General features: G+C 37.0%; 1 protein-coding gene across 2 annotated transcripts; it reads right to left on the minus strand.

Moving 5' to 3' along the window:
- Positions 1–159: 159 nt before the first annotated feature.
- Positions 160–10,826, minus strand: LOC148850669 (L-Aspartase-like family protein). 2 transcript variants are annotated; one of them, XM_088942573.1, is made up of 7 exons: positions 10,354–10,826; positions 9,972–10,235; positions 8,861–8,977; positions 6,532–6,680; positions 3,334–3,625; positions 1,634–1,798; positions 160–690 (listed from the first exon to the last, which is right to left on the minus strand). In XM_088942573.1, the coding sequence occupies exons 1-7, from the start codon at positions 10,693–10,695 to the stop codon at positions 433–435; spliced, it is 1,587 nt and encodes a 528-aa protein (XP_088798699.1). In that variant the 5' UTR covers positions 10,696–10,826; the 3' UTR covers positions 160–432. The 2 variants fall into 2 exon arrangements, with proteins under 2 accessions (XP_088798699.1, XP_088798700.1); XM_088942574.1 differs by having other exon boundaries at positions 160–686; positions 1,630–1,798; positions 10,354–10,741.
- Between the last annotated feature and the right edge of the window lie 4,888 nt (positions 10,827–15,714).

Genomic DNA, 15,714 nt, shown 5'->3' on the forward strand with positions numbered 1-15,714 from the left:
CCAATGCTGCTCGGGGGAGTAATCTTTTTATTCAGTAGGGTTTTAATTACGTCAAAAACAGCACCCCCCCCCCTCCGGTTGTAACTCGTCATCAACATTATTGTTGAATTTGCAATTCTAGATCTAAAAAGCGATTACAATGCTAGCAAATCACAGATATTGGAAGAACAAAATGCGGCAGCTATTGCAATTTCCTCAAAGCTGTTGAAATTGTTTCATGTTTCTACCAGATAACTGTAGAATAAACTGCAGCAGCCTCCACCGCCCCCCCCCCCCAAAAAAAAAAAACATTTTCTTCCTTCCCCCACTCCTCTCAATCTATTTAAAATAAAAACTAAATATCTCCACCATATACACCAATATAAGCAGCAGCTTTTCATGCACTTACGGTATGGTGAAACTACAACAAGAACCAGCTTCCTTGGAGAATACTCATTTGTCTCTATTGATGCCAAGTTTAGTAACCCAGTAGAAAAGCTGTTCAGCTACACATTCTGAACCTGTAGATCCATACGAGGAAAATTTCTTAACTGCATTTTCAACTCCAAGAAATTCATAAACATCCCCTTCAAATATTGGATTTATGCTTTTCAGCTCATCGAGACTAAGGTCCAAAAGCTGGCAGTTTTTCGAGACACACAATGCAACAGATCTTCCAACTATATCATGTGAAGTCCTAAATGGTACTCCCTGTACAGTGGTAAAGTCAGATAAGACGGAGAAATCAGTTGCCATTCGTTGTCCAATCCAATATGAAACGAGAATGAATCAAGACAGAAAAGGAACACTGAAAGCTTCAGAAAACTGGCACCAAGTTCCAGACATGTTACATGATTGGTCTAAATTCTAAAATAAGTGCTCCTTAGTGAAAATTCATTACAAAATGGGCAATGGGGAAACTGAAATTGTTACTGTTTTACAGTTTACAAGGAACCATAAGAAAGCTCCAGAGGTTATTGTTCCACTATGTTTTGGAAGTTCTCCCAAGTAGGAGACCATGAAGATGGGTCGTTTGTAAGGATTCCCCTGTATTACTGTCACCATGCATTCCCAGCCATCAGACCTTTTCCCACTACATGCTGACAGACCCAGGTTACCTAATGTAAATGCATGCATGACTGCATGTACTTGTTGATCAAGGCACCACAAAGGTGTATGTTCTTTGTATTTGACCAAGTCAAAAGATGATCATATTTGGAACGCCTAAGCATCCAACACCTTTGTATTTGACCACAAAGTGGTTAGAAACATTCGACTGATTTGACTACTAGACTCCCTTTACTACAACAGGTAATTCATCAATGGAACAGTGGATTACTGCTTCTGTCTGTACATGTCAGTTTCAAGTCTTTATACACAGTAAGTAATTCGGACAAGTACGGATACACACGATGCAGAATTCTGAGTTCCAGCCCCCCCTACTACTAGCCCTCTCCCCCTATAAACCACATCCTGCCCGTGAATTTGGCATCAATTCACGGTCAGGATGCATTCCCCCTGTACTTTGGGGCTATAAAATTCTGCTCTGGGCTGATTGGTCATTCTCCCCAAGTAATTCCCCTTTTTCATTAGTTGCGAAGATTGAGACATCACATGCAAAAAAGTAGGAAAGGTCGGATGGGTGAAAACTTGCCTTCTTCACCAGATAATCTGCAAGAGTTGTGGCATCCAGATGACCAGCTGGTAAAGACTTTTGTATCCTCTCTCTGTTAAATGTAATATTCTGTGCAAATTCTGCTGTTACTTCAAGCATTCCAATGATGGTTTTTACACTGTCAAATAGAGGTTCCTTGTCTTCCTGTTCCAAGAAAGATAGGCATGCTATCAAAACACTGGAAAATGTCATATTTTAAGATCTTGATGAAAAGTGATATCAAACCAATTAAATCATCCAAGGCACCCGTAACCTATATTACACAGATTCTTAACCAACTGCAGCCAGATCCAAGTGCAGCAGAAGGTTGCATCAGCTTGGCAGCCAGATTAAAACCTTTTTCTTTAAACCTGTTTAAACATGAATTGCAACTTTTTTTTAGCTCAAAATCAGATGACATACCCCTTAGACAAGTCAAATGGCTTTGTATAGCTTATTCTATATATAGAGGAACTTGGGAAATGGTTTAGTTAATTACTTGTAGTCTTGTATAACATAGATTAACAATTACCTTTTTCAAGACGTTAAGTATAATCGTCTACTGCAAATTATTACTCAAATTTGATTCTACTCCTAAACCAGTATAGTGTTGTTATTAGGGTTGTCACAGAGCCCCAGCAATTACCAATGCACTCATTGGCCTCTCCCCCCGAACTGAAAAGGCCATTTCTGTAATACGCTCAGCTTTGATACCCATATAAGTGCCACAACCACAGCTAACAGGCAAGCCCAGCTAAGGGATCATTGACTAGGTGCAATGAGAGGCTGGACAGCGCAATGAAGAAACTAAATCTGGTGTCATGTGGTCTCCCAGGTTTCAAAGGAATTCAAATAATTGGGAACTTCATATAATAGAGGAACTCTTCTTTTTGCTCTACAAGCAACACCCTTTATTTCTAGTCAAGCAGAAGAGTGAAGATATGGAATTATGTGTGCTTTTCCTAGAGATAAGAGTGAGTTCCAGCAATTTCATCTAGGATATCCTTCATGTTATGGACAGCACCATGGAGAAGATGACTTGAACAAGAGAGGTATGGGGCTCACAAATTCAGATTGTGTTATGTGTGCACAAGTGGAGGAAAGCAACAACCATCTCTTCTTGCAGTGTCCAGTGGCCTGTGAGTTATGGCATTTCTTTTTTTTATCAATAACACAATTCATTAATTATCACAATAAATTACAGAGAGGAAGACAAACTTCCTTATCTTCCAGCTACATCAAGAACCCCAAGAGAGGTAGACTATTATGGGCTTCCATGCCAGTATCCATTGTTTGGGTAATTTGGAAGTTGGAACAAGCAAAATGAATGATTATTCAACAAATCAGGCTCAGTGGATGCCCTAAGGAACACAACAATTGGAATTCTTGGGACGTGGATGACAGTTGAACCACAATTCAGGGGCATCTCTTTTTCTTCTCCTGTTGATTTCAATACTATATTTGAACATGGAAGATATTTTGTAATACTTAATATCATTACAATCATTGTGCTGTACAGCTTCTTATTGTACCTAGTCATGTTTATCAGAAATTCAAATTTTACCTTTAAAAAAACAAAAACCTAAATTTTTATTTGTTTCATCTCAGATTGCAACCTGAAATGAATAAAACCTGGGTTGTCTTTGTACCATGGTACTTGTAGCCCAACTCATCAACTAATAATTTATGAAATTGCACACCTGTAGGTCACGATTGTAAGCGTGAGGGAGCCCCTTGCAAAGCACGAGAACACTAACAAGATCACCCACAATTCTAGCAGATTTTCCACGTACAAGTTCCATTGGATCTGGATTTTTCTTCTGAGGCATGATGCTGCTTCCCGTTGAAACAGAGTCACTTGGGGTCAGGAATCCAAATTCCTCTGATGCCCATAAAACCCATTCTTCACCAATCCGGGAAAGATGAATGGCTGTTATGGAATTTGCAGAAAGGAACTCTAAGACAAAATCCCGGTCTGAAACAGCATCGATGCTATTTGAAATCAAGGAGACATTGCCAATCATTAGAATGGACCATATTACATTTACCAAAAAAAAAAACATATTATGGGTACATTGCAGGAATAAATATAAAAAATTGCATCTCCATATAGCTGAAGCAAAGCACAACACCAGGAAATATAGCATGGGTACTTTTGAGATAACAGGAATTCCTAACTTAATAAGAGTACAGTAAATATGATTAGACCCCATTGATGTTGATCACCTCTCAATCAGAGGTACTCTAGATCAAAAATCAACCCAAAGAACTGAAAGGAACTACTTGTCACATTTTATTATCATGTTGCTTAGGTGATGGTATTTTTTTTATATGTGGTAAGGCCTTAGTTCAAGAGTTACAATTTATTAAGTGCACTCAAAGTACTTTCCGGTTTCAGCAGTTGAGCTACAGAAATCCTGTCCCAGATCAGCTTTCTAGTTGATTATATTTTATTTTTTGTATGGAAATGATAAATATAAAAATTGCTATAAAAAACAGACAAATATAAAGATAATTAAATAAAAACTGCCAGTAGCTCAAGAAAGGATGAACATTTTGGAATTTTTCTCCATGCAACATAGAATAGTTGTTTGGGATCACATTTTTCAAATAACCCTTTTGAATGGAGATATCACAGAAGAGTTATTCTTGTCCCAAAAGCTTGAAGATGTACTTCTCAGGCCAGATCAAAAGGATGAGATATCATGGAAGGAAGAACCTAAAAGAAAGATTACACCATGAAGCATGAACCTAAAATAATGTTTACTATTCATTCATTTTATATGGCTCTAGCCAGAACCATGACTTAACAAGTCAAGTCGGGATACAATGAGGCATCATTACAGCTGGTTTTCTTATGAACTATTTCATAATGGCTGAATTGGTTCAACTGAATTGCTAATAGATTGACTTTTTAGTGAATAAGCAATTAAGTAAGACAACCCAAAACATTTCACTATATCATCCACTAAAAGACAACCCAATAAGCAATTCAGCTCAGTCAAATCAGCAGTTACCAAATAGCCCCTTAGAGAAGGTACCCACTATAGATCCACCTCAATAACAGAAGTACACAGATTCACTCCATCTTAGATCCACCATGTCTGAAGTAGCAGAGGAATAAGCATCTCTTTCTTGCCCAACAACCAATTTCCTTTGGAGCTTTTCTGTTAGCTTCAGATTTCTTGGGTATGTTCATCCTTAATTTGGAAAGTAATTACTTCTTGCCCTTTGATTTCTATCAGGAATAGAGGTGCTACTTTATGAGCCATGGACCCTTTTGCAAATTGTTGGGCCATTTGAAAAGAACATAATTTGATAATCATTCATCATATGGAAAGGCTATCAGTGTGCCCTCATGCTTATTTAATATCTGTTATGGATTGTGCTCTTGCTCTTCATAATTTTGAAGGATAACAACATAGATATTGCCTATATAACCAGTCTTTTGCTCTAGGAGTAGAGTGCAGCATATTGTAAATAGACCTGTTCATGGGTCGGGTAGCCCAGCCCAGCCCAATCTAAGTCGGGCTTGGACAGGATTTCAGGCCCGCGGGCTCGGGCTCGGGCCTAAAACACCAGGCCCGACCTGGTTGGGCTCGGACTTTCTCAAAAAAGCCCGAGCCCGACTTGATAATGTATTATATAGTAAAAATATATATAATATATTTTTTCTTTATTATTCTTCTCTTTTTTCAAGTAATAGTGATATATTTCATTATTTTTTAGGTTTTGAGGTCTTTTAATATAAATAAAATATTTTTTAATTGAATAAAAAAAGAAAAATGTTTTTTCCAAATTTCTAGCCGGGCTCGGGTTCAAGACCTAGGCCCGATGGTCGGGCCAGGCTCAGGCTCAAGCTTGAGCATATTTTGTTAATGTAAAGGCAAAGCCCGGCCCGGCCCATGAACAGGTCTAATTGTAAAGCACTTTGACGTTTTCATAAATATTCACTAGCAACGTTTTCAATTGCTCATCAAAAGAGGCCATCATTGATATGAATTCTTGAAAACTTTGCAGCTCAGAGTCTCATACATGTTGAATTGCGGGACTTCACCCACAAGCAAGTATTTCTCAACTCTGATAATGAGAAACAAATAGGTGGGTACTTCAACTACATTGCTTACTCCCACCAACCGCATAACCAAAGGATCCCTCTCAGATACCACTTGAGTTACTTCCAATATAGCATCTCAGAAATCAGAATTTCAGACCCATTAAAGAAAACTGGAAAGGTTTAATGATATTGAATCCCTATGGGTAGGACATTGATCTCCTATTATTGCTTAGTGGGAAGACCAATAAGAAAATAATCCTTGGTGGATAATCTGAGATCACACCTGCAAACTTATTTTTACCGGAGGCAATGCTGCAGTTGTGCACAGAGTTTGAAACATAATGAACCAGGTAAGACAATGTAACAATTATACAACAAATAAAGGGGTAATAAAACAAAATGCTTCTTGGAGTTTTAATAAAGACCTGAATCAACTGCAGACTGCAGAATAACTAAAAAAATTTTCTACTAAAATTAAGTTGTTAATTTAATGTGAATAATGACTAAAAACATGCTCATTATTTTGCATAACTGGCACCTCATCTACTTTTACTACTTTGAAAGCCATATATCATAAACTAAGAACTTTCCACCAAGAGCTTGCTCGATAGTTTTAGTCCTTGGATTATTGTTAATGTGCTCATGAACTATGATTGCCAAAAATAATCTATGAATCATATTTCTGAAGTCATATATTGTATAAACTAAGAACCTTCACTTCATAAACTAGTCTCATTATGGAAGTCTCAAGTATGTAAGCATGCCTTTTTCAAGTTTCTACTTTCTAATAAAATTGAAATTATAGGTGATAGATTAAATAGGAATACAAACTATTATACACCTGTTCCTTAGAGGTGCAGTAAATCCCAAGGCTTCAGAAGTCATAAACCTATCAATAGGAAGGCCAGTGCCTGCCAATGCACAAGCTCCTAAAGGACAGAAATTAAGCCGATTCTTGCAATCTACTAGACGACCAGCATCCCGTTCAAGCTACAAAAAATTATTATTATTAATATAAACAGAAATAAATGCTTTGGTTATTAAATAAACAAATGGACAGCAGAGGTTAAGAGGAGATGATCAATTTACTGGTGCTGATGAAATTTATCAAATGAAGGTGAGGAGTATATATATATATATATATATTTAAAGGAAGGTCTTCAAGTTATAGCCCCCCACCATTCAGACATGTGGCATTTTTTGAGAAATTGTTGTTAAAGACCACAACCCACTATCACCATTCAGACAAGTGGCTTTCTCATTTTCTGGAAAGCTAGACACATGGCAATTTCTGAGAAATTCCTACTAAAGCCCATAGGTCACTACCAGGCATAGCCCCCCACCATTTAGACATGTGGCCTTCTCATTTTTCTGGAAAGCTAGACACATGGCATTTTTTGAGAAGTTGCTGCTAAAGTCCAAAGCCCACTACCACCATTCAGACACGTGGCATCCTATTAATTCAAGAAATAGGATTCAAAAAGTGGGTAGTTTCACTCCTAAACATTCTCAATAGACGATTATTTATTAGCTTAACACATGTTTATCCAAAGTCTATTAAATACAAATGGTGGGATCTATTAAAAGATTACCATAAACCCATGTTTGTTTTTAAATTTTTTTTTCAAAAAGAAAATACTTTATTAATTACAAACTTGATTTAACTTTTAGGAAGCAACATAATTTAACTTTTAAAAATAAACAACTCAAAATAGATTTATTAGATAAATAGTAAATACCAAATAAAGTGGGTTATTGTTTACAAAAAAGATCTCATTTAATATCTTAAATCAAATTAAAAAATAGATAAATTAATAATGTTTTCAAATAAAATAGGTCAGAATAGATTGTCAATTACAAAGATGCAAGACCCATATTAGTTTTTTTATTTAATTTGTGATAACTAAATAGTAAACTTCAAACTAAATTATACACACATTTAGTTACCCCGTACTTAGTACGGGGGTCATTCTTAGTAATTCTATATAGGAAAGCCCATACTTCCAATAACATCTGAAAAAACACTTTTAACTTCATTTCTTCATTAATAAGAACTTTTACATTACGATACAGAACATCTATGAAAAAAAAAAAGAGATCAATGACACTAAAAAAAGGAGAAAACTAAGGAAATCAAGACTAGCAGATAGATAGGCAACAAAAAGCAAAAGGGAGGAAACTGGAAAGGCCTTGAATTGTCTCCCCTGCACAAAAGAAATCCCAGGCAACAATAACAAGTAAACATGATTTCTTCATTCTGCCAATCCCTAAGATCTGATAAGTTTGTCACTGAATTCTCATTCACATGGTAGACAGTTGTACTTTTGGGGTTTATCTATTCCAGTGTAATTTTTTATTAGTTGCATTCATGGTTTCCTTTCTTTTTTTTGGGATTCTGCCCTTGGATTAATAGTCTTTTTTTTTTTTTTGGTGATAGGGGCCCTGCCACCTTGTAGCATCCTTCTTTATAATCCTCTCTTATTTATTTATTATTATAGATAGCTATCATGATTGCAATATAGAGTCAATAAAGCCCATAGTCTGAAAAACTAATTGGCCTTTAAAAGCACATCAAAAACTACATAACAGTAACCAAATGAACAACACCTAGGTGAAAAAGTTAATAAAACCCATTTCACCAACAAGATAAAACAGAAACACCAGAGGGAACACCTTATTCTGCTGGATCAGGAGATCAGCTGATGAGCTAGGCAATTCCTTAACTAGAAGCAAAGATAGTCAAAGGGTTTATTCTATTTTCTCCTTGTTTTTTTCCCTTGTTGCTTTTATTCTCTTCTCTTTTTCTAATTAATAGTGAATTCCGTTGCCAAACCATGAAGGGGGAAAAGAAAGAACAGATGCACCAATTATCTAGCTGATTCTTCAGATGGATAAGGTAGCTTATTGAAATGACACGTAAAGGAATCCACTCCTCAAATATGGAGTATTGTTATTATGTTATAGGTATCAGTATTGTCAAAAGGAATGTATACTTTTTTTTGTGAGTACTGAGTAGCGCCCCTGCCCACAGGGGGTAATTTTTAGAGTAACCAGTGAAAACAAATACCAGACACAAGCCCCAATCCCTTCTTGGCACAGATCCATTCACCTGAAAAAAAAAATACAACAATGTAGATAAAAAAACTACAATAATGTATATCGATTGAAACCTGCTCAACATATGACAAGAGAAGATGCTGCAATAGGACAGGTTGAGCCCTTTGTAGATGTGTATATCCAGGAACAATCAGGCCTTCATTTTTTATAGCCAGAGTCACTAGTGCAACCTGCAGGTAATGCAAGGATGTGTTAGTGGATGAGAGGAAAAACAGAAATTATTTAATGAGAAAGAGAATGAAATGTAAAACAAATTGCTGAGACAATTTGAAGGCAGTGGTATGACACTAACGAAAAGAGGAGAACAGTAGGTTCCATCAGCTAAAGATAACCAACAGAACCAGAACAATGAGATTAAAAAAATTGTAGAAACATGAGGAATAAATTTTTGAATGAGGGTATGAGGGTACCAAAAATAATGGGATGATCTGATGCTAAATGGTTCACTTGTATTAACAAAGGCAAAACACTGTCCTGCACTACACTTAAGCCATGCATTGCAACTTAGAGACAACTGATATGGTGCCATCCACCCAAACATACCGAACCATCTAAATAATGAGAAAATAAGATTTTTTTTTCTAAAATGATAGCAAAGGCGTAAGGGGAGGACATACAGGAATTGAAGGTTGGGCAAAATGGGGAGCAAATCTGTATACATTGGAAAGGAGAGCCCCATTACTTTATCTCTCATCTTTTATATTTGAAATAAAGGTCCTTTTTGTGGATCACTGTAAAAGTTATTAGATAAAAAAATCAATATAAACAATGAAGCCAGGCATATCCGGTCTAGGAAACAGGTTTTCCTACCCCCTGTCAAATTACATTCACTCAGTCAATGCTGCCACATTACTGATTCCCAACATGCCCCAGAAATAGAAGTCTTTTTTCTCCGATAAAAAAAAAAAAAAGAAAGAAAAACTCTACACTGACCAAGCTACCCAGATAATCCCGTATGAGATTGTAATTTTGCAGGATAACTACATGCAAATTTGAATGTAAAGGAAACCCTTGGTGGTAAAAACAAATTGGTTTTCAGTCACGACTAAAAGCCTATGGAAAATGGAAAAGCAATAATAATAGTCATAAACACCAGAAAAAGTACGTAGTAGTAGTAGAAGTAGTAGTACATAAATATGAAGCTGCTACTAGTAGTAAATAAACCTGAAGCTGCTTAATGTGAACAAGGATCTTGTCTATGGCATCACGGCACCAAAGGCGAAAATCCGTTAAAACTTGATCATTTCGACTTCTAGCAGTGTGAAGCTTCTTTGCGGGTTCGCCAATCAAGTCGGTAAGAGCTGCTTCGATATTCATGTGAACATCCTCTCTATCCGATCTCCATACGAACTCCCCAGATTCGATGCTCCTCTCTATCTGATCAAGACCTTTCAGTATGCTATCTCTATCACTCTCGGTCATTAAACCCTAAACAAACACAGTAAATCAGCATAATTTTGGATTATGATCTTCTCAGAAGCCTCACAGACTAAAATCTGGCATTTACTAATTGCATTGAGAAGGATAAAGAGTTCAAAAAAGGAACCTGGCGAGCAAGCATTGTAGCATGAGCCCTACTTCCCATGATATCTTGCTTGTAGAGAAGCTTGTCGTATGAAATGGATTCTGTGAACCTCTCTACAGCATCTGTAACGCTTTCCTCGAACCGCCCGCCCCATAGCTTCACCTCTTTGGTCATTTCCCCCGGAAAATCTTTTTGGGTGATGCTCAGGCTTTCAGAAGCGCAGGAAACCGCAAACCTCCGCTGGCCTTTCCAGCCGAAATCGATACGAGATAGAGATCTTGAGAGGTTTTGCTTCGGAAATGACAAAGATGCAAAGAGGAGATCCGCCGATTTACCCAAGCAGCGTTCACATATTGATTCCATTGCTCTCAGAAGTTCTGCACACACGCAGGATACACACACTGTTCCACAACTTTACTAGTTTAGTAAGAGAAAGGGCGTAAGGGGGACGGCGGAACGACTGAACGAGTAAGCTAATGCTGATGCTAACGCCACGGCCATGGTCGTCATGGATCCTCTTACGTCACAAAATGACAATGGGTTAGAGTATGATACCGCAAATACATGATATCCGGAAATTTTGTGACCCCGAATTCACATATCTGCGACCGTGGCTGCAGCTCTCTCTTTTAAACCCAATGAAACTCGATCTCGTCATCCATAGAAATAAAATAAAATTGTCTAAAACTCATCATATGAGCTTTTAACACTTTTCTTAAATTCATCACAACTTTTTAAAGTGTTTAAAATAAGTTTTTATTTTTCAAAATTCACCTTGGTTAGTTCACTGTTAATGCTTCTTAACAGATGTGTTTGTATCAGCATAAATAATAATTTTCATAATCAAATTACCCTTGAATAGTGAGTTAGAGGAAAAATGGTATTTTTTTAGTTTTCAATTTTCTTGTTTTTTTTTGCATTTTAGTGTTTTTTTTATAACTTCTGGTTTTTCACATTTTTCTATTCTCTACAATCCATACATTTTCTTGTATTTTTGTTATTTATTTACAATTTTTGTGTTTTTCTATAATTTTTTGGTGTTTTTTCTACAATTTTATTTTTTTATTCTGTTTTTCAATTTATAGCTTCTATAATTTGAAAATAATTTTTTATTTTATTTGCAATTTCTATAATTTTTATATTTTTTGTAATTTCTATGTTTTTATGTATTTTATATTTGAAATTATTTTTTTGTAATTTTTCCTTTTTTCATGTCTAAATATTAAAATGGTAATATATTAACACCCATTAATTTATTTTGTATATATTTTATATTTTTTTATGAAGGTTAAAATAGTAACATATTAACACCCGTTAATCTATTTATTAGTGACATGGTGAGTTTTAGACATATTAAAAAGTTATGATGAATTTAAAAGAAATACTGAAAACTTATGTTGAGTTTTAGACAATTTCCTATAAATAAATAGTTTTTTCTTGGTAATCCACAGCACATCTCGACCTTGTATTGGAATGTACTACGGGGCACTGATGTGAACTGCACAATTACAAAAACACCATAGACAAAATAACCAGATTTCCTACTCACTTTTCCTAGCCACTACCCGTCGTGAATTGTAGAGACGTGTAGGTGCAATTCACAACGGGTAGAGAGTGGCTAAGAAAAGTGGATAAAAACTCTCATTTAACGATTAATTGTTATAAATGACCAATAATTGCTAGAAATCCACAAGGACTCGCAATTGGCACTACATTCATTTATTGGGCTTCTAAGAGGCCTTAGAAACATAGTTTGGATTGTTTCGTTGCCTGCACACGCGCAATGGATTTCTCTCTTATTAAATATGATTCTGAGCTTAGAGGGCAAGACCAACCAACATATGAAAAATGAAGTATAAGCACGAGAGATTCAGGCTTTCCATTGAGCACTTGGCATACAAAGTCACATAGAAGAAACTTAGGCAAGATGCTAGTCAAAAGTATGCTGAAAAATGCTAGTTGATTGCAAGTTATGAATGGAAAAACTTTAGCTGTTTGGGGCCAACAGCATATGTTGTTGAGAGAATTTCTGGAAATGCTATGTGATTGTGTGCGATCTGGACCCTCCTAGTTGGAGTGCAATTCGGACGTCGGTGCTTAATTGGCTGATCGAACTGTAAGAGAAAGGATTAGAGAACCTGGGTGGCTAACCCGATGAGGTCGCTCCGATGCTTAAGTTAGTACTTGCTTAGTAGATTGTGAGTTGGAAATCAGTAATCTAGAGAGCCAGTAAGCACAAATCGCACGTACCTTGTGTCACTGAGGTAGATACCCTTATATAGGCGTTGTTTGGTGTGGGCTTCGCGCATCGTGTTTGAGGTCTCCGGGAAGACGTGCCTAACCGACCCGATGTCCTCCGAGGTAGCCATGTACATAGACCAGTCTTCGCGCCTTGTTCAGTTTCCTCCAGAGCATTCGGTACAAGGGGCCAACTTTCAAGAAACCCGGGAGTGTTAGGATATGCATGCCGAATTGGTCGGTGAGCACCTCTCACAGGTTGCCACATGGACCTCAAGGGAGGCCGCTCCTCATCAAGGTCACTTCGACTGTACTAATGAGATGCCACAGGTCAGCCCCTGGACGAGGTGCTACAAGCCGCTCAAAGTTGTGGACGAGGTCATCAGCTAGGTTTTCGCCAGATTGGCGATGGTAGAAGGTCACCAAGTCAGACTCCATCTCTTTGGTTAAAGCAAGTTATCGCTTAGGTGGTGTCAATGTGTCATCCAGCTGTTCTGAGATGCCATGTGTCATGATGTCATTGGAGGGCCAAATCCGCCCTCATCACCATGTTACCATGAGAATGGGCAAATTAATAATTTATTTTGACTAAAAACCAAAGCATGGGCCTGAATAGGTGAACTACCCAAAATGTGCCTAGCCCATAAACTGCCTCAATAGGCTATGTTGTTAGGCCCCAACAACCAAAGTTAACCCGACTATGATCTAATATCAAGAAAAGCTAAAGAGATAAATTAGGGGGTGCAACTTTTGCGGGTTGGGATTGGAGTATATTCAAAATTTCAATGGGCTCAACCTAAAGCCTGGACCTAAAATAGTGTAAACTATTAATTCGGGCCATCAACCTATTTTTTGGGGGGGGTATTTAATAATAATTTCCCCTTACCCCTTTTTCCTTAATGTTGTGTTTGGCTTGAAGGAAAAAGCAAGGAAAGAAGGGAAAAGTAAGGAAACCTATACATAGACTATAAAGGTTTCCTATCTTTCTCTTCCTTTTCCTACCTGTTCATTCAAACCAAACATAACTTAAAGTGCTGGTTGTGGGATTTGATTCCCTGGAACAAACCAGCTAATAAACCCAACTTGCAGCCCTAAGATAAACATGCTAGAAAACAATTCACTTATAGGCTATAAGAGTATAAAAGCTTCAGGCTATACCAAATGATTACAAGCTGAAACGCGGATGAATTTCAGGCTGAACGCTGGTGAATTTCTCTTTCTGTAAATTCTAGCTTCAGGCTGGATCACCACACTTTAATACTTGGTTTGGAGCTAAATCAATAGTTCGATTCTTGATGGTTCTGTCTTTTTGTTGCTATCTCTAATACTAGCATATACGGTTGGAATTCTACTCGTTGCTTAACTTCACATATGGAGCACAAATGATCATACAAAATAATGGCAACACTTGAAAATTTTAATCAAAGGTTGGCTCCATGAAAGCTTATCCAAAAATTCAATGCTTCAGGCTTCATAGCTTATAATAGTTTCAAATTGATTAAAGAAAAGATAAATCTCTTAAACTATTCTAATATTTACTGTACAAACGTGACACCACGTCACATTATTATTTTTAAAACTCAATTTTACCTTTCATCACTGTCCCTTCACCTCGTCTCTCTCTCTCTCTCCTTCTTTCCTTTCTTGCTGCAAGAAGCTTAAAATCACGAGTTCAAACAGGGTTTGGGAAACGATGTACTGGAACCCAAGCGGGAAGAGGGCGTCACCAGCGAGGACAGCCATTTCCGGCGATCCAACACAACAGTTGCAACAATGATCCCAACACAACCTCCTCTTATGTGCACAAGAAAATAAATCTCATATTCTCATCAAGCGTCTCATGTTCGTCTTCTCCACTCAAACGCCAAGGCTGTTGACTTATCCCTCTCTCCTTATCGTGTGTCCCTTTGGCGGTGAGCTAGGGAAACCCCTCTACCTTCCCATCACACCGGCACCATGCCAAATGAAATTCATTTTACGTATACGACGTATCTGAGTTTTGAAATTTTGACCCCTTTCGGGTTCTATTAATTTCTTTTTCATTCTTTCATCTCTTGTCAGTTTCACATACAAGATTTCATTTTCTTGGTTGCTTTCCCACATTATGGTTGGAGAGTTCAAACAAATCCTGCTAAACTGTTAGGGTTTTACTTTTTTTGGAGAAGTATTTATCCGGACAAGAATGAGGATTCATTCATTCGAACAACTAGTATTGTTCATTCGATTCAAATTCTGAGTATGACCCGATGGAATGTTTGATTGTGAGAAGACCATTTTTCTTTTTTAATTCTGGACCCTCATGAGCTCCCCAACAGTGACGGGTTTCTCCTTCCCCAACAGTGACGGAGAATGGAGACCGGGATTTGCAATGGTCATCTTTTCCATCCGTCTCTGACTTGTACTTTCTCTATTTTTCCCTTTTTTTTCTTTATTTTGAAAATTTGAAGAATAATAGGTAAAATAGTCTGATTTTTTTTTTGTCAGAAAACTTATAATATCCTAAGATAACATATAAATAGTAAGGGTAATTTAAGAATTTTACCCTTAAAGAAATCCTTCAAATTTATTTTCTTTGTTGCCTCTATCATTTATTTAGGTTTATAACTTTTACCAAAGGAATAATAAGATTAAATTAGGTTAGGATTTAAGAAAAAAAAATTCATATGAATATTTTGGTAATTTAAAGTGCATATAGGCCTTTGTCACTGACTCCATAATATAGGGGGATGTAATTCATCCTCTTTTTTGTAAAAAATTTTAAAATGAAAAAACAAACAAACAACACAGAAAAAGACCAACAGCAAAACAAATCCCTAAACAAACTATTGCATTGGTAATTGGTTGAAGCTCAACATAACCCCAGCTTCAACACCAACAATAAAATAGGGGAACAAGTCATTCCATGGGGGCTCAACCAAGCTGCACTCTCTCTGGATTTTCCTTTTGCATCAAGCTCATGGACTGCACCGTCAGAAACATGGCTAACAAACCTCAGTCGAGCAGATAAGCGATTTCTGATTCAAAGTAGAAACTAAATTTAGAGAATCACAACCTATATATTAAAAGGTTTTTAACTCCTATGCTTAAAGCAGTCACATAACATCTGCCGACCATAATACATTGCTGGCTACGTGCATCTTGCCA

The sequence above is a fragment of the Nelumbo lutea genome, chromosome 5 (genome assembly GCF_056320005.1).
Source record: "Nelumbo lutea isolate HS-2025 chromosome 5, American lotus-T2T, whole genome shotgun sequence".
NCBI classification, from domain to species: domain Eukaryota; kingdom Viridiplantae; phylum Streptophyta; class Magnoliopsida; order Proteales; family Nelumbonaceae; genus Nelumbo; species Nelumbo lutea.

What these genes read in the sequence shown, in the direction of transcription:
- LOC148850669 (XM_088942573.1), bottom strand. Translation starts at nt 10,695, where the DNA reads ATGGAATCAATATGTGAACGCTGCTTGGGTAAATCGGCGGATCTCCTC. An exon ending in CTACAATGCTTGCTCGCCAG is followed by an intron (nt 10,236 to 10,353) that starts GTTCCTTTTTTG and finishes GTGTTTGTTTAG; the next exon opens with GGTTTAATGACCGAGAGTGA. An exon ending in CAGATTATCTGGTGAAGAAG is followed by an intron (nt 691 to 1,633) that starts GCAAGTTTTCAC and finishes ACCACTGTACAG; the next exon opens with GGAGTACCATTTAGGACTTC.